The sequence below is a fragment of the Vicugna pacos genome, chromosome 3, assembly GCF_048564905.1.
Source record: "Vicugna pacos chromosome 3, VicPac4, whole genome shotgun sequence".
Taxonomy (NCBI): domain Eukaryota; kingdom Metazoa; phylum Chordata; class Mammalia; order Artiodactyla; family Camelidae; genus Vicugna; species Vicugna pacos.
This window is the reverse complement of record NC_132989.1, coordinates 2,601,535-2,619,422: the sequence shown is the minus strand read 5'-3', so window position 1 is coordinate 2,619,422 and position 17,888 is coordinate 2,601,535. Positions and strand designations below refer to the sequence as shown.

The window sequence follows — 17,888 nt, the reverse complement described above, 5'->3', positions numbered from 1 at the left end:
AGCTCAGCGGTAGAGTGCATGCTTAGCATGCACAAGGTCCTGGGTTCTAATCCCCAGCACCTCCTCTAAAAGTAAACAAATAAGTCTCACATGAATCAGATAGCTATTGAGATTCAAGGTGTGGATTTTTTTTTTTGAGTTATAATCAGTTTACAATGTTGTGTCAATTTCTGGTGTACAGCACAATACTTTAGTCATATATGAATATACATATATTCATTTTCACATTCTTTCTTACCATGAGCTACTACAAGATATTGAATATGTTTCCCTGTGCTATACAGTATAAACTTGTTTATCTATTTTATATATACCTGTCAGTATCTGCAAATTTTGAACTCCCAGTTTATCCCTTCTCACCTCCCTACCCCCTGGCAACCACAAGTCTGTATTCTATGTCTGTGAGTCTGTTTCTGTTTTATATATAAGTTCATTTGTCTTTTTTTTTTTAGATAAGGTGTGGACTTTTGATGATAGATCATTTAATTTTTTTATTATAACTAGGAAGGCAAAAAATTGAGTAAAACTGCTATGACAAAATTTCCATTTCTATGTATTAATTTTTGTAAATACTGTCTCAGAGCTCGTATCTATTAAAGAGATCAAAGGAAAAGAAATGATGCTGCACAGTGCTATCACTGTAACCATGACAACACTCCATATGCCCATGGATGCATGAACTAACTGGGGCAGAAAGGTAACGAGGGGGAAAGAGGGAGAGACGACTGTTCATCTCATTAAATGAGACAGGTTTCACTAAAGGTTTACTTTTTGTTTGAAAATTACCTATCAAAACTTATTTATGTTTTAAACAATTGTGTACTGTCCAGATGATTTTTAAACACTAACTTTGGTTCCTTACAAGTGTTTTTAAATTTCAATTTACACTTTTATACAGAAAGAAGGTAGATAAAACACTGAAATATATATATATATATATATATATATATATCTTGCATTAGGATGAAATTCTGAGGCAGAAGTGGAATGGAAATATGAGTTCAGGGTGAAAAAGAAATGGTCTAAAGTAGCTCAGTGTTAACAAAGAATTTAATCCTGTATTTATGGATTGATTATGGTATCGAATTGCTATTTCAATAGATATATTTAAAAGATTGATGAGATCAGTTTTGTTTTGTAAAACGTCCTATGTTGGGATCTGCATCCTTACGACGATTCGAACTAACAATAAAAATATTTTTGGTGTCAATTTTAAAATGTATGGGGTTTTAGAAATTCTTTTAGAGTGATCCCATGTAGAAAAAGGAATGGGGGCGGGAGTAGGGGGCGGGTGCTGGTTCTGGCCGCTGTGGCTGAGGACACTTAGCGGCAACGTTTCTTCCCCGGTCCTGCCAGCCCAGCCCGCCCAGGCATGCAACTGGCTTCCTTTGGAGACGATTTACAAAAACATGAGTGTTGTCGTTTAACTGAACGTCTATTCCTTGCCTGAGACAATGACACGACTTTCAATACATATAACTCTCAAAACGGCTCAAGGAAGCGATTATTAGCAATCTCCTTCTTACAAAAAAGAAAAACTAAGTTAAGAAAAAAGGTAGGCAATGTCCTCTCCAGAGTGAAGACTCTTCAGGACAAAGCGCTCTCCCTGACACTTTCCAAATAAATGCTATGAATTCAAGAAAAAGGAGAAATCCTGCGTCACTAGTGCGTCACAAAAAATAACAATGGGGCTGAAGTAGAAGTAAGCCACATTTATTGAGAAAAGGGTTATTTTCCTCTTAAATTGCTCCCCCTCCCCCGCAAGGGTTAGAACTACCTGCAGCAGGGGTCGGCTTATTACATTCGGCTCCTACGCACGGAGGGCTGAGTTCCACCACGCTTCTATTTCCCTTTCGGTTTAAAACATCCTGCTATTGCAGGATCCAGCCGTACAAACATCTTCCTGTAAATGTTCATTGCTTTGGGATAAAGATGGCTGGTCTAGGCAGGGATGCAACGCCAGGAAACCACCGCCAGAGCTGCGCGACAACACTCCGGGCTTCACCAAGCCGCACCCTTTCGTACACCTTTGGGCTCACCCATCAGAAATACGGGGGTGGGGGACCGGCACGAGGTCCCTCCGGGTAGATGACACCCCCCCACACCTCCCTCCCCTCCTCATTCCCCGACAGGCAAACGCCACTCGCACACAGGAAGGACCTGGAAACGTGCACCCAAGTCTCGGAAATGGCGCTGCCCGTACACCAAAGCGCATTTGAGCTTAAGCTTCCCACTCTACTTAGCGAAGCGTTAATAGCCATGGGCGGAGGGGAGGGTGGATACCGGGTCGTTGATCACCTCCCACATTATTCAGCTATCCGCATTATTCAGGTCTCCGCGCCCCCATACCTGGTCTAACAAGCAGGTGCACATTCTCGCATTCTTTTCACATACACATGCGCGCACACGTCTAGGGGGAAGGGTAAATGTGGGCGGCTTCCCAGTAACCGAGGAACCAAGAACAGAGATGCGATACATTTGCAGTTAACAACCATTCACGTGTTCGAAACCCTTTCTCGATCTTGTGGGTGGCTCTGAAAAGAGCCTTTGGGTTCCCGGGCGCTGCGGCGCGCCTCACTTGGAGCTGGTGTATTTGGTGACGGCCTTGGTACCTTCGGACACGGCGTGTTTGGCTAGCTCGCCAGGCAACAGTAGGCGCACGGCTGTCTGCACCTCCCGGGACGTGATGGTAGAGCGCTTGTTATAGTGCGCCAAGCGGGAAGCCTCGCTGGCGATGCGCTCGAAGATGTCGTTGACGAAGGAGTTCATGATACCCATGGCCTTGGAAGAGATGCCGGTGTCGGGATGCACCTGCTTCAACACCTTATACACGTAGATGGAATAGCTCTCCTTACGGCTACGCTTACGCTTCTTGCCGTCCTTCTTCTGCGCCTTGGTGACAGCCTTCTTAGAACCCTTCTTGGGTGCAGGAGCCGATTTGGACGGATCTGGCATGATGGCGGATCTCTCCAAACCGAAATATCCTGTCTTCCCAGCGACTCAACTTATACGTACTGTATTCAAATAAGGGATCAAGAGCTCCTAGTTTCTGATAGGATGAGACGTCTCATAACGTCATCACTAGAAAAGGCACATGCAAATTAGGGAGTGGCAGTGTCCTTTTCTGATTGGCCGCTATAGCTACCCAATCGGGTGGCACCGGCTCCCCTACCTCCAGACCATATATAAGGGCTCACAGCGCAGCGAAGCTTCGTTTCTCGGGGTCCCGTTTTCCGACTTTCTTCCCTCTTCACGCCGAAGATGTCTGGTCGCGGCAAGCAGGGCGGTAAGGCGCGCGCCAAAGCAAAATCTCGCTCGTCGCGCGCTGGCCTGCAATTTCCCGTGGGCCGAGTGCACCGGTTGCTTCGCAAAGGTAATTATTCTGAACGTGTGGGTGCCGGCGCGCCTGTGTATTTGGCGGCGGTGCTGGAGTACCTGACAGCCGAAATCCTGGAGCTGGCGGGCAACGCCGCCCGCGACAACAAGAAAACGCGCATCATCCCGCGCCACCTACAGTTGGCCATCCGCAACGACGAGGAGCTCAACAAGCTGCTGGGTCGCGTGACCATCGCGCAGGGCGGTGTCCTGCCCAACATCCAGGCGGTGCTGCTGCCCAAGAAGACGGAGAGCCACCACAAGGCCAAGGGCAAGTGAGGCCGCGGAGGCGGGCCGGAAACGGCCGTGCGCCCCGGGGGGGGCCCCCGTGACACCAAAGGCTCTTTTCAGAGCCACCCACAGCCTCGAGAAAAGAGCCGTACTGGCGGAGGCCTGCGTCCTCCTGAGTGCGTTCCTGTGCAAGGCAGGGCACACAGGAAGCCGAACCCGAGACATGATTGGGGTGCGCAGAGGGACACCGTGGGCTGCGTGCTCGTTAGCTGTGGGGAATGTTGCCCGACAGGCAATCCTTTTTGTTGAATTTCGCCCCGAGGCTTCTGGCATTTCAGTCCCGCTCATTGGAGGTGTGTATGTTATTGCCCATGGCAAACTAGTTTGGGCTTTGCAAAGTGTCACTCGGTGACATTTAGATGCCAACCAAGTACGAGCAGTTTTTATCCCAGGAAGTCTGGTAGATTCATCTGGTATTACAAGTATGTAATCTTGAGCGAGAATTTGCCATTTGAGGTTCTGATACGTAAACATGGCTACCATTTTAAAATGTATGAATGCATGAGTTGAAATTGAAACGTTCTTAGAGCGCCTGCGATCCACCGGAATTGTCTAATTTATTGGATTGGAAATTCTCAGGTCTTGGGAAGGGTTTGTTTTGCTAGAGGCATTTTCCCGATTTGAAAAGTACGAAAGTATTAATATTTTTAAAGTAAGTGTAAACATCGAGGAAATTTCCTTGTAAATAGAATAATCATGTAAAACAATTTAAATGGTTAAGTTTGGGTTGGTCAAACATTAATCAGATCCCCTTAAATTGATAGCTAAAATTAGGATAATTTGTGCATTGAGTTTGACAAGGAAAACTACTTTTGTGAATTTAGTAAATTTAAAATGACCACTATTAGGACCAGATTAAGTAATACATATGTGGATATTTCAGAAGATGACTGTTCATGAATTCCACCTTCTATTATGAGTGGGGGTTGGAGTGGCCCAGAGATTCTTCTGCAAACTCAACTGAGGATGTTAATAGTACCTACTTCATGGAATGAAGGGATTAAATGAGTTAGTTCATGATAATCCCTTTTTTAAAAAATCCACAGTACAATATAAGTGCACAGTAAATTTTGGTTATGTTTGCCTTCATTATCCTTACTGGATTCATTCATTTGTTTTATTATAACCATAAACACAGGCTGGTAAGATGATTCAGGATTATTATACATATATAATAAACATTTATCTGACTAAAATTAGGTGTGCTCAAACCAGGGCTCTTGGACACTATCTGGAGCTAATGATCTGCTAGTCTTCAGAAAATACCCTAGCACTATGAGACTGTTCGCACCAAAAATTGATAGGAGCTGCTCTATCAGTGTAGGCGGCAACACCTGACTCCCCTGCAGTGTAGGTAGGAGACCCACATTGCCAAGCGGGACCCATTAATTCTAGCTTAGATTTGACTGAAGTGTTGCTATTCGTTGCGTATCTTCAACCCCTTAAGTGGTATTCAAGAAAAAAGGTTTTTCAGGAGCAGGAGGCTTGGGTGTTCCAAGGATCACCACGGAGCTCCAGACTTAATTCTTCAACGGGGGTCAACGGGGGTGTTACAAGCTGAGGCGAGGTGGGAGGTGCTGCAAGGGGCAGTCCTTCATTTGTCATCTCTAATGAGCTTATACGCTGCAGGACCTATTTAACTTGCAATTAATTGAAGTTAAATACAAAGATGCAGTTTCTCAGTCACTCAAGACACTCGTGGCCAATGGCCACCACGTTGGACAGAACAGATAGAGAACATCTCCATTATTACAGAAAGTTCTATTGGGCAGCTCTAGTTTAAAGTTTGATCATCTGTCGGGCTTATCAAGTTCAAAAACATGAGAAAATATTCAGAGCTGCCTGCTCTGCAAGAGAAAGCTCGTCAAACTCATGCTTAAAGAAGGAAGTCCTCATGGCCCATCAGTTCCACCCCGTGGTATATGCGAGGACTCAAATACCCATGCACCCACATCACGTTCACAACAGCATTATTCATAACATCCCAAAGGTGGGACACAGTCCAAATGTCCATAACAGACGAATAGATAAACAAAAATGTGGTCTATCTATACAGTGGAATACTTTTCAGCCATAAAAGGAATGAAGTACTGACATCCACACCTGGAAAATTTTGTGCCGACTGAAGAAGCCAAACACAAACAGTCATGTATTGTATGATCCCATTTATATGAAACATCCAGAACAGGCAGATCCATAGAGACAGAAAGCAGATTAGTGGCCTGGGGTAGAGGGAGGAATGCGGAGTGACAGTTTCCTATTGGCGAGATGAAAATATTTCAAAGCTAGAAAGAGATGATGGTGAATGCACTAAATGTCACTGAATTATTCACCTTAGGATGGTTTTATGTTTATGTGAATTTCAACTTTATTTAAAACGAAATGTGACCCTAATACATGGATATGCACCAAAAAGAAGAGGAGGAGGAGACTGGGTGTCTCCACACTTTTATCCAGTAGGTGGAGGATGGGGTGGACAGGGGCTGGCCTGGCTCCACAGTAACATCCCTTGGAGACCATGTGCGAAAAGGGGTCTGGAGTCCCTTTGGGTGGCCACAGCCTCTCCCTCTGCCTGCCTCAGTGGGTACTTTATTGAGAAAGATGGGGAAGGAGGTGGGAGGTCCCAGAGGAAGAATGCCCTCTGGGCAGCCTCAGAAGCCTCCATGCCCACTGCAGGTAGTGTTGCCAGTTTCCGGGACTCTCAGCTTAGTCCCACAGCCCACCTCATCCCTCTCCTGGGCAGGTAGCCTGTTCTCAGGCCCTGCTGCACATCTGGTCACTCCAAACTGCTGCATCAGTTTCCATACACTCACCAACGTGTTCGAGAATCATCTAAGTGAAAAAGCAAATGGACCGCCCCCCCCTCCCCGCCCACACACACACACAAACCCTGCTTGAGTTTCTGTGCTCCCTCAGACTCTGGATTCGAACATTAGGTGACCCATCTTTTGGAGGACCGGGTCACACGGCTCCCAGTGCTATCAGATCTGGGCTGAGCTGAGCTGAGCTGTTCTCCCCATATGTCACCCTGTTACATGGGTGCCCCAATCCTGGTCATCAGAATCTGCCTAATGCTCCCTCGACCCGTACCAAGGTCCTGTTTCCATGCATTGCTCACAGAGTCTCACGAAGGCTTTCCTTTTCTCCAGTGCATGCCAAGTAAAAGCTCTAAAACCACGTCCTTTTCTCTGCCCACTCCCCTCCCTCTCTCCTGGTTAGCTGGGTCCTACTGCCTCCTACACAGCTCTCTGGGAGCATCAGGTCCTGGGGCTTCCCTCCTCTCTCAACTTTGGACCTGGCAGCCCCCTCTCTGAGCACTGCCCTTGAGCCTCCAGGCCACCTCTGTCTCCCTCTGCCCTGTCCTCAGCTCACTGCTAGCCACACGCAGCCCTTCGGGGGTCACATTCAGTTCTCTCCTGCAGGATGGCAGCAGCCCCAAAGTTCTAGTGGGTCTGTGGATCAGCAGTTTGGGTTGGGCTCCCCAAGAAAGCTGGTGGTGAGTGGACATGCCAAAGGCTGGCTCATAGACATTCGGGGCCTGTTGGGGAGCCAGCTAGTGGACAAGTCATGGGTCAGTGCTGGGGGGAGGCCCCTGGGAAGGCGCTGGTCTGGCAGCCTCTTTCACATCTGGGCACTTTGGTTCTTCTCAGTCTGTCTTTGTGACTAATTCAAGCTACCTTACACAGTCCCAAGAAAACAAGAGTGCTCAGGACCCCTGAGGCCTGGACACTCACTCATGCCCCAATCTGATGATCAGAGCAAATCACAAGGCCTGCTGGACCCCATGTGTGGACCAACAGCCTCCACTCTCCAGTCCAGGAGCAGCAGTGGCCACGTTGCCCTCCACTACAGGTTCCATGGTTCAACCAGAGGTTTCCTCTTTGCTCACCATCTCATCTAGGTCAGGCTTCAGTGAGGTGCACACACCATTGATGGCAGATGTCTTCCCAGAGGCTCCCACACTCCGGCTTGAGATTTCCACCCACTCGTGGTGGTTGGACTGCATTTTGCACCTGACAACCCTCCCCCTACACACACACTCCCACCTTCTCCATTATTCTCCAGTTGGATAGATGGTCCCACCATCCTCTGGTGATTCAAGTAAAATTAATAGACAGATAAAGGCTGCCTTTGATTCATTCGTTTCCATGGTTACCCACATGAAGCAGCAAGCTGGTAAACGTCAGGGAGGCAGATCTTTCTCTCCGTATCAGCTGCTACCTTCCTAGTCCTGGAGAAAAAACACAGAGACACAGGGAGATGGCCATGTGACAACAGAGGCAGAGGTTGGGGTTAAGTGGCCCCAAGCCTAGGGATACCTGGGGCACCAGGAGCTAGAAGAAGCAGGAAGGACCCTCCCCTTCCTGCCTCTTCCAGAGGGAGCACAGCCCTGCTGACACCTGGACCTTGGACCTTTGGCCTCCAGAACTGGGAGGAAAAACACTTCTGTTGTTACAGCACACCCCATCCCCCAGCTTGTGCTAATCTGTCAACTGCAGCTACAGGAACCATCATTCCTCACCTGCACTACTTCAGTGGCCTCCATACTAATTAATCTCCCACTACCCAAACTACAACATAAGTGGGAGGCTCAAAACTTCAGTTTCTTTCCTTGAGGCTAAAATCTACCAAAAGCCACTCAATGGAATCCACCATATCGACAGGTAGGAGAAACAAAAGAAGGAATAGGAGGAGAAAAATCATGTGATCATCTCCACTGATGCAGAAAAAGCATAGAAAAAGCATTTGACAGATAACAGTATCATTAATGGTTGAAAGACTGAATGCGTTCCCTCTAAGATCAGAATAAGGAAAGGATGCCTGCCTAACCACTCACTCAGTGTAGTGTTGGAAGTTCTAGCTGGTGCAATAAAGCCAGAAAGAAACAGAAAGAAGGAGAGAAAGAACAAAAGGGGTGGGGGGAAGGAAAGAAGAGAGAGGAGAAGAGGGAGGGAAGGAGGGAGGAAGGAAGGAAGAAAAGGAGAAAAGAAAGGAAAAGAAAAGAAAGAGAGGAGGGAGAGGGAGAGAGGGGAAGGAAGGAAGAGGCATACAGATTAGAACAGAAAAAAGACGACTAATTGCAAATGACATGATTGTCTACACAGAACATCCCAAGGGCTCTGTCTAAAACTGATCACTGAGTTCAACCTCAGGATACAAGATCAACACAAAAATCAATTGCATTTCTATATATAGACAACGAGCATGTGAAAACTGAAATTAGAGGCACAGTTCTGTATAAAATTACTCTAAAGAAAATGAAATCCAGGTATAAATCTGGGTACAGGGCATGCTGCTGATCATTAAAAATGATGATGAAAGAAATCAAAGATGATCTAAATAAATGGAGAAACATACCGTGTTCATGGAAGACTCAATGTAGCAGAGATGCCAATTCTCCCCAAATTGATCAGTGGGGTGGGAGGGCTGAGACACAGGCTAAGTAAATGTGAGGCCTCTGAGCGCTAAATATTTGTGATCGTTAAGTATACAAGAAGCTTTAAATATTCACTAAGTATACAGTAGGTACGAAGCATCAGAACCCCTGAGGCAGTTTTCATAGATCTTAATCAGCCTCTGCTGGCTGTCCCTGTGTGGCTGCACCTGTACACATTGGTCCAGGAGCCCTGGCATCACCTGGGCCCTGTTCCTCATAACCTTACCATCAGCAGGGAAGCCAGGAAGCAGAGAGCCACAGGACACACATGACCACGTGTGCCCTAAGTTTGTCAGCTCACCCCATCTCTTCCCCCTTATTTCTTGCTACCTGTTTTAAATCAATTTAATGTATTAACTATGTAGTTTGAACTTTCTAATGTAGCCTGTGAGCCCTTCTGCACCATTATCGGTAGTGAACTTGGAGGGTATGTTTGTCTCCAGTATCTTAGGGATGTGGAAGGTTACCCCAAGCAGGTGAGCTGGCCACAGTACTTTCCATGGAACAGCTCCGTTTCTTCCCCTTACCGCTGCATATTGGTGGTGACACTCAAGCCAAGCTCCCATAGGACAGGAGAAACCGTGGGTGGCCTGACTCCCAAGGACACCTGCACACTTGGAATGGCGCAGCCCAGCCAGTGTCCATACGTGTTGGGCACCTAGCTCCTCGAGTCTGATGACTAATGAACACTGCGTGTGATACACTCACCACCTTCTTATCTGTAAAATTCCACCTTTAAACATCACACGTGTGGCCTGAGAAGCCTTAGCTACAGGTCGCAAAGCCCTTGAAGGCAATCACTCTGGCAGGCCCTGCAGGGTCTGCGTGGTGCCCTCAACGTGAAAGCCCCAATCTTGCAGCGCGCAGTAGGAGCCATTTACCTCCGAGGACGCAGCCTTCCCTGGGCCAGCTCCCGCCACCCTCTGCTAGTCTCCGTCCCTCCAAACCCAGGCGTCCCACTGTCCCCAGAGCAGCAGGCTCCCCACTCCGACAGCCTCCCAAGTTTCCACTCAAGTCTCCCCGGTCTTGGGCAACAATGCCTGAAGCCAGTGGTGCGCTATTTCTGCTCAGCGTGTAAACCTCTACGACGCGCTCTCATTTTTACTGAGCATCGCCTCTCCCAACTAGACGTAAGCTCCAGGAAGGCATTGTCCTCCCACGTGCTCAGAGCTCTGCCAGGCACACCGTAGGTGCTAAGTGATGGATGGGGGGGGTGTTCTTCTCACTAGCCAGTGGAGGCAGAGAAAGAATGAAATTGAGCTCCAAAAGACACGTAGCCAGAGTGGGGGCGCGCCGGTCCCCCGCTGGGCGCCACCTGCTGCCGCACTGGATCCTTTTCCACAACAGCCATTGAGCCGACTCCCGGTTTGGTTGGGAGGAAATTAGACACCCAAGGATGAGGGCCACTCTCCTGCAGGGACTTCGAAGGAGCGGCCTGTTTAGAGACCATCCCGGGAGAGAGCTGTTTTTATTGAAACGTAAAAAGGGACGTGGGCTTGATGTCATTGGGAGCTCGGGTCGCCGTTTCCGGCCGGCTCCCCACGGATGCGACGCTTAAGCTGGGGATCCTTGGGCGTGACGGGGACAAGCCGGGCTGGGTGGCGTACACGCCGGGTGACTGCAGAAGCCCCTCCTGCGGCGCCACAGCAGCGGGGCTCGGCCTTTGGGTTCTAGGTGGTGGGACGCTGAGGGCGCTAGGAGGCAACGCGTGACAGGGAGGGTCGGCTGACTCCGAGGGGAGGCGGGGCTCGGGGGAGCATGGACGCAGGAGTGCAGAGGTGCAGAGGCAAATGAGTGCGGCATACAGGAGCATGGGGGTGCAGAGATGCGTGGGTACAGGGGGCGGAATTATATGGACGCGGGGAATGCAGGGGTACGGGGGTACCGAGAAGGGGATAGAGGGCCCAGGGATGCTAGTGTGCGGGTCACAATGGGCGGGCATGCAGGAGTGCAAGAGTAGGGGTGGGAGTGGTGGAGGTACCGCTGCGCAGGCAGCGGAGGGCGCAGGCGCAATCTAGCGCGCGAGGTGGGGAGGAGGGTGGATTTGCAGCCTCTGACTCTTGCGCGCCGTGCAGGGGACTCGAAGCTTGAAACCCCGAAGCCTTTACTGCCCTTGTTTGCATTTGGGAGCGTTTCCTAGTCGCTCAGCTCAAAGGCTGTCGGCCTGACCGCGTTGGTCGTGCATCCGCCCCCTTGGCCTCCTGCTGCGGCAGCTGTCCTGCGCCCAGCGACCACCCCCCACGCTCGCTTTTCCTTCCCTGGGCTCAGAATCTCGGCCGCTCTCTGATGTAACCGATTTGTCACGGGGTTGCTCAGTCCCGAAATATCAAGGCTACGGCGGCGTGTTCTTCCTGAAAAGGAAGCCCTTTCTCCCTTGTCTGGTGGTAGTTTACTTGACAACGTTGTTCTGTGCGCGCCCGGATGGGACACCCCAAGTCCCCCCAGGAAGTACCGCCAGCAAAGCCCTCTCTCCCCTCCTGCTATCCCAAGTGCATCCGCCTCCCCTCCTCTTGGCGCCCAAGCCATCTCTGTTCTGGGCTGTCTCACATTTTTGTCGGTCTTTCTTCCCCTCTTAAAGAGGTACACACAGGCCGACATGTAAATGTTAGACATATGCTTAAGACCAAATACTTGTATATATGTCAGTGGCTTTATTTATCAAAATCTATACAAACTCAACAGTATTATTTACATCTTTTAATTGTCCTAAGGTTGTAACTGCGTATATGATCTTCTATTCTTTTATAAATTAAACATATTCTAATTAATTTATTATTGTTTATTTATTTATTATTTTTATTTATTATTTATTTATTTTTGTTGTGTGATTCTCAAATTCTCAACTGTTGCTGTGGGGAGGCCCTTTAAAATAAATTGACTATGTTGTCCTTTAAGCTTAGCCCCTGACATTGTTGAAAGCATCTTTGTTTCTGACAAGAAGTTATTTTGGTTCCATCACAGAATTTTGATTTGGGTTTTGTTTTGTGTTGTGTAATATTATGACTTATAGTAAGAAATTATGTATTTGGTCTTTATACCTGTTCCTGGCACAGGAACTCCTAAAATGGTTAGAATTTCCTGTGATGAGAGCCATAAAGATGTCTTTAGTTACGTTAATAAGGTGACTTTTTGGAAAGTATTGATAATGGGGGCTGGTTGCCAGCAGAACCAAGCAAGTGATGAGAGGGTTGGAATTTCCAGCTCCCTTCCCAGCCTCCAGGGAGGGGAGAGAGGCTGGATGTTGACTCAGTTGCCAATGGCCAATGAATTAATCAATCATGCCTAGGAATGGAGCCTTCATAAAAAAAGAGGATGAGTTCTGAGATCTTCCAGGTTGGTGAATACGTGGAAGTTTGGAGAGAGTGGCGTGCCCAGAGAGGGCATGGGAAGCTCTGTGCCTTTTCCTACATGCCTTGCCCTGTGCATCTCTTCCATCTGGCTGTTCCTGAGTTACATCCTTTAATAATAAACCAGTAATCTAGTAACTCAAGTGTTTCTCTGAGTTCTGCAAGCCACTCTAGCAAATTAATCAAACCCAAGGAGAGGGTCATTGTGTTGCCGGTAGAGGTAGCCAGTGTCCAGGTTCTTGTCCCATCCCAGAAAGAATTTAGAGACAAGACACGGAGGTTAAGAAAGTAAAATGAGGGTTTATTAAGGGGTGGATAGTATACTATCAAGGAGAGAGCGGGCAGACTCAGGTGAGCAGCTGCCCTAAATTTCTTTGGCAAGTTGGTTACATAGAGTATAAAAATGAATGGGCAGAATATTCCTTGGGGTCATATTCCCTGATTTTCATCCCAACTCCACCTTCCTGAAGGGAGGAGGGATTTTTGTCCCTATTTAGTCCAGATCGGAAGTGTCATGGCAGCAGTGCATGATGGGTTCTTCTAATCTGCAAGGCTAATTTTATTGTGAAGAAGGCATAATGAGCAAAAGGTTACACTCAGACACTGGAGATTCCTGCCTTTTCCCACATTTCTTTGTTAGCCTCCAGGCCGCCCATCACCCCTAAAGGTGTGACCACTAATCAGCCCAAAGGTTCCTGCTTTTCTTTCTCTGCCCGGGGACCCCTGGTGCTTTCATGGTGTAGGGTTTCCTGTATTTGGCCCCGTGCCCCTCCTTTCTGCCCAATTCCTGCCATTTGGCTTGTGCCCCCTTTTCTCTGCTCATACCTAGCTGTCTGCCTGCTCTAACCATTGGAACCTCTGATCAGTCAGTCAGAGGCACAGGTGACATCCTGGCCTTGCAACTGGCTTTTGACATGAGGGTAGTGATGAAACAAAATTATTTTAAGGCGGGACAAGAACATTTTAACTCAAAAACTTCTCTACCATTTGAGCTACAGTTCTCTCCCCTTTAGTGTGCATTGTGCATCTGCATTATACACTAACTAGATCCCCTGAGAAGACACAGGAATGCCCACTCGCCAAAAGAAAAACAAAACCCCAAAAGAAACAAAAAAGGCCAGTTTCCTCCTAGTGCCAGCATGGTAGTCCCTTAGGAGATAACATTCCTTCCTTAATCCTATAAGGAGTCAGGAGGAACCACTGCTCACCTGGTTGAACCATATAAACTGTCAGTATATTACTTTGACATACAACCCTTTGATGTGTAACACTTTGTCTCAAAAACTTACATAATTGTGCTCTGATCTCTAACAGGTGGAATGGGCCTCGGGGCTTCCTGAGGGACTCTCCCCAGGTTATAATCCTCAGACTCGTTCAAATAAAATTCTCTATTTCTTTCTTAGATTGACTATTGATAAATTTTTTTTTTCATTTTCAGTCTTGTAGGACTGAGCCCTAACCTGTGGGGTCTGACACTATCACCAGGTAGGTGATGTCAGAACTGAGTTTAATTTGTGGGACACTTGGTGTCCCCTGAGAACTGGAGAACTGCTTGGTGACTTTGGCAAACACACATTGGATTTTTTTTTTTTTGACATAAGACATGGATTCAACTATTTTGTTTTTGGTTTTGTTTGCACTCAAGCCTTGGATAATTTGCTTTGCTTTTTACGAAAATGAGCATTACAGACAGAATTGAAGAGCTGGATGCACACCTCATGGAAGCTGCAGGGGAAGGGGACCAAATGCTTCTGTTTAGTCTGCGTGGAGAGCTGGGACTCAGCCATCTTATTTCTCTTATTCACCGTTCTCTATTTCAGTGGTGAGGTAGGTGTCCATCCTGTGGGGACAGCTTGATCTTCAGAGCTGTTGTCATCACTGGTGGTCCTGCACAATTTCCAGGACTTCGATTGTCTCACTGAGGACATTGTGGAAACAAAGGAGAAATACTTCTTAAAACACCGGTTTGACTCTGCCTAGTGGTTCCACACGTGAATAACAACAAAAAAAAAAAATTCAAGGGAAACAATATGTTAGTGTTATTTCATGAAAACCACTGCAACTTTGGCAGTTTTTCTGCAATTTACGTGGCTTTACCCAACATGAACTGATGCTGGGGAAAACTGTGGGTTTTGGTGTCACCACTGAGGATGAGAACATCCCTTTCTTCCGCATAAGTCTTATATGGCTGTTGTCTTTGGCATAGCCAGCTGGGTTACATGCATATTTTTTTTCCATCCAAATTACTCCATTTAGCAACACACATTTAAGAAAAGTCACCAATGTACTGTTTCCTTCTTTCAGTTTCCAGTCATAATAGGCAGATTTGCCCTGAACTAAATCTGCTTGTGCTAATTTGAGTTTAATGAATATTCCCCAATCATGTGCCCCTCTCCTCACTCCCAGGGGTACATTCCTCTGCCCCATGAACTTACTTGGGGCCGCATGTGGTTCAAAAAGTGGCCACTCAATGAAATACTTTCTTTTTCATCCCAGAGTCTGTAAATATTATCTTGCATAGAAAAGATGTAAATAAAGGGCCTTGAAAGCAGGAGCTTATCCTGGATTCTCCAGGTGGGCCCTAAGTATGTCTTTATAGGAGAGAGGCCGAGGGAGCTTTGCCACACACAGGGGAGGAGGTGACGATGGAGGCAGAGACATAAATGATGCAGCCACGAGCCCAAGGGACACCTGGAGCCACCAGGAGCTGGAAGAGGCAGGAAGGATCCACCCCTCAAGTTTCTGGAGGAGGTGAGGCTCTGTCAAAATCTTGATCTCAGACTTCTGGCCTTGAAAACTGGGAGGATAAATTCCTATGGGAAGACCCCCATTTGTGGTGGTTTGTTAGCCTCAGGAAGCTAACACACCGTGGACTCTCACTGGCTGACGGTAGGTGGGTAGAAGGGACGGTGCCCATTTCCAGAACAAGGGCTTCTGGTGCAGTAAAGTTACCACTAGCCTTGCACATCTCTCCTGCGCCCTGAGACTTGCTCAGCCCAAAGAGAAAATGAATGGGAGCTGTAACCTGGAGCCAGCAGCCATGGTACCCAGCAGCCCTGGAGCTTGCTTGCTGCTGAAAGTCACCAAGGCTGTGTTTACGTGGCATTATTATAGAAGAAATGCTGAGCAGGGAAAGTGGTCCCCACGTCATATGGTAGGAAACTTCACAGAGGCCAGAAACCTGCACTTGTCCTTTTGGAGTGAGACCACTGCCTGTTCTTTTGTTTGTTTGTTTTTAATAGACTTTTTAATAGCAGTGTCAGGTTCACAGCAGAATTGAGCAGAAAATACAGAGTCTGCACATAGCCCTCCCCACCCACACATATATACTCCCCTACCCTCAGCATCCCTCATCAGTGGCATCCCTCATTTGGTACAATCAATGAACCAACATGGACACATTATTATCAACCAAAGTCCATAGTTTACATTAGGGTTCACTCTGGATGTTGTACATCCTATGGGCTTTGACAAATGCATTACCATTGCCTGTTTTGATACAGTGTTCACAGTAGCACAAGTGGAAATTGTTAGCTGCATTCAATAAGGTATTACCAATAAAAAAAGATAGGTTTAGAAAAGAACTTGGCTCATTTACAATTAGGGGTGAAAGAGAAAAGAGAGAAGGCTTGATTCCAGGTGTGATCAGTCAGGATTCTCCAGAGAAACAGAACCAATGACATATATAAAGAGAGATTTATTAGAAGGAATTGACTCACACGACTGTGAGGCTGGCAAGTCTGAAATCTGCAGGGAAGGCTGGAGACCAGGGAAGAGTCGGTGTTGCAGGTTCAGGATCAAGGAAGTCTGAGGTCATCAAGGTGGGCTAGTCCAGTATGACTGGTGTCCTTATGCAAAAGGGGAAATTAGGACACAGACCCCTACAGAGAGGCGGCCACGGGAGGACACAGGGAGGAGATGGAGTCTGTATGCCAAGGAGAGAAGGCTCAGGAGAAACCAGGCCTGCCCACACCTTGATCTCAAGCTTCTGGTCTCCAGAGCTGTGGGGCTATAAATTTTTATTGTTTAAGCCACCCAATCTGTCGTACTTTGTTTTGCTGGCCCTAGTAAATTAATATCCCAAGACTCTGGATAAACACTCTGCTCCAGCTAACAGTTTCATAAAATTGCTTTACTATTGCTTATAAGCCCTGGGCAGGGTACTCTTGAGAAGTTTTGTTGGTGACAAACACCTGGAAGACATTTGTTGTCATTTGTTGATGAGTGTGATTGATTATATCCCTGAAATATTAAACCAAATTCTTTCAGTCCACTGGGATGGTCTAAGAACTGAGGGAAATATTTACACGTGAAATAATACAACACTTCAGTTGTTTTTTTTTTTCAAAATAATATGAGTGAGAGAAGGGTAGAGATATAAATGAGTCAAAATTGGTCTGAGGCTGATTGCTGAAGTTCAGTTCGTTTTACTATTTTGTCTATCTTTGTATATGTTTCAGATTTCTCTCTTTTTAAGAAAAGAAAAGAACTCAGTTATTTAATACATTATTTTGGTTCTCCTTGATTCTCACCCACAAAGACTTTGAGGTCACTTTTTTGGCCTGACCCTGATCAGATGGTCATAACCAAAGTTATGGTTTATTTATATGTGTAGCATACATTCTAGGAGGATGTAATTTTGGGGGTTTTTTTAATTCTTAATTTTATTGATATATACTCAATTTACAATGTTAGTTTCAGGTGTATAGCAAAATGATTCAGTTATATATATATATATTTCTTTTTCAGTTGCTTTTCCATTATAGCTCCTTACTTGAATTTAGTTCCCTGTTACACAGTAAGTCCTTGTTGTTTATCTGTTTTATATACAGTAATGTATATAAAATCCCAAACTTCTAATCTATTACCCCCCCTTCCCTCCCCTGGTAACCACAGTTTGTTTTCTATGTCTGTGAGTCTATTTCTGGTTTCTGGTAAATAAAATGTGTATTTTTTTTAAGATTCTACATATAAGCTACATCATTTGATAGTTGTCTTTCTCTATTGTACTTACTTCATTTGAGATGATAATCTCTAGGTTCATCCATATTGCTGCAAATGGCATTATTTCATTCTTTTTATGGCTGAGTAATATTCCATTGTATATGTATATCATATCTTCTTTATCTATTCATCTGTTGATGGACATTCAGGTTGTTTCCATGTCTTGGCTATTGTAAATAGTGCTGCTATGAACATTGCGGTGTATATGTCTTTTTGAATTACAGTTTTCTCTGGATATATGCCCAAGAGTGGGATTGCTAGGTCATGGTAATTCTATTTTTAGTTTTTTAAGGAACCTCCATGCTGTCCTCCAGAGTGGCTGCACCAATTACATTCTCTCCAAGAGTGTAGGAGGGTTCCTTTTTTCCCACAAAGGAGGGTATAATTTTGTTATTGTCCTCATTTCTTTGCACTGAGAGTAGATGAGTTGAACA

The 17,888-nt window shown here is 46.4% G+C and overlaps 2 protein-coding genes across 2 annotated transcripts; one reads left to right on the top strand and one right to left on the bottom strand.

The window, feature by feature from the left end:
- Positions 1–1,697: 1,697 nt before the first annotated feature.
- H2BC26 (H2B clustered histone 26) lies at positions 1,698–3,242 on the bottom strand. The gene has a single exon (XM_015251623.3). It carries the CDS (start codon positions 2,953–2,955, stop codon positions 2,575–2,577), a length of 381 nt encoding a protein of 126 aa, XP_015107109.2. The 5' UTR covers positions 2,956–3,242; the 3' UTR covers positions 1,698–2,574.
- On the top strand, positions 3,240–4,734 carry H2AC25 (H2A clustered histone 25). Its single transcript, XM_015251607.3, has one exon. The coding sequence runs from the start codon at positions 3,262–3,264 to the stop codon at positions 3,652–3,654; it is 393 nt and encodes a 130-aa protein (XP_015107093.1). The 5' UTR covers positions 3,240–3,261; the 3' UTR covers positions 3,655–4,734.
- The last annotated feature ends 13,154 nt before the right edge of the window (positions 4,735–17,888 follow it).

What these genes read in the sequence shown, in the direction of transcription:
- H2BC26 (XM_015251623.3), bottom strand. Translation starts at nt 2,955, where the DNA reads ATGCCAGATCCGTCCAAATCGGCTCCTGCACCCAAGAAGGGTTCTAAG.
- H2AC25 (XM_015251607.3), top strand. Translation starts at nt 3,262, where the DNA reads ATGTCTGGTCGCGGCAAGCAGGGCGGTAAGGCGCGCGCCAAAGCAAAA.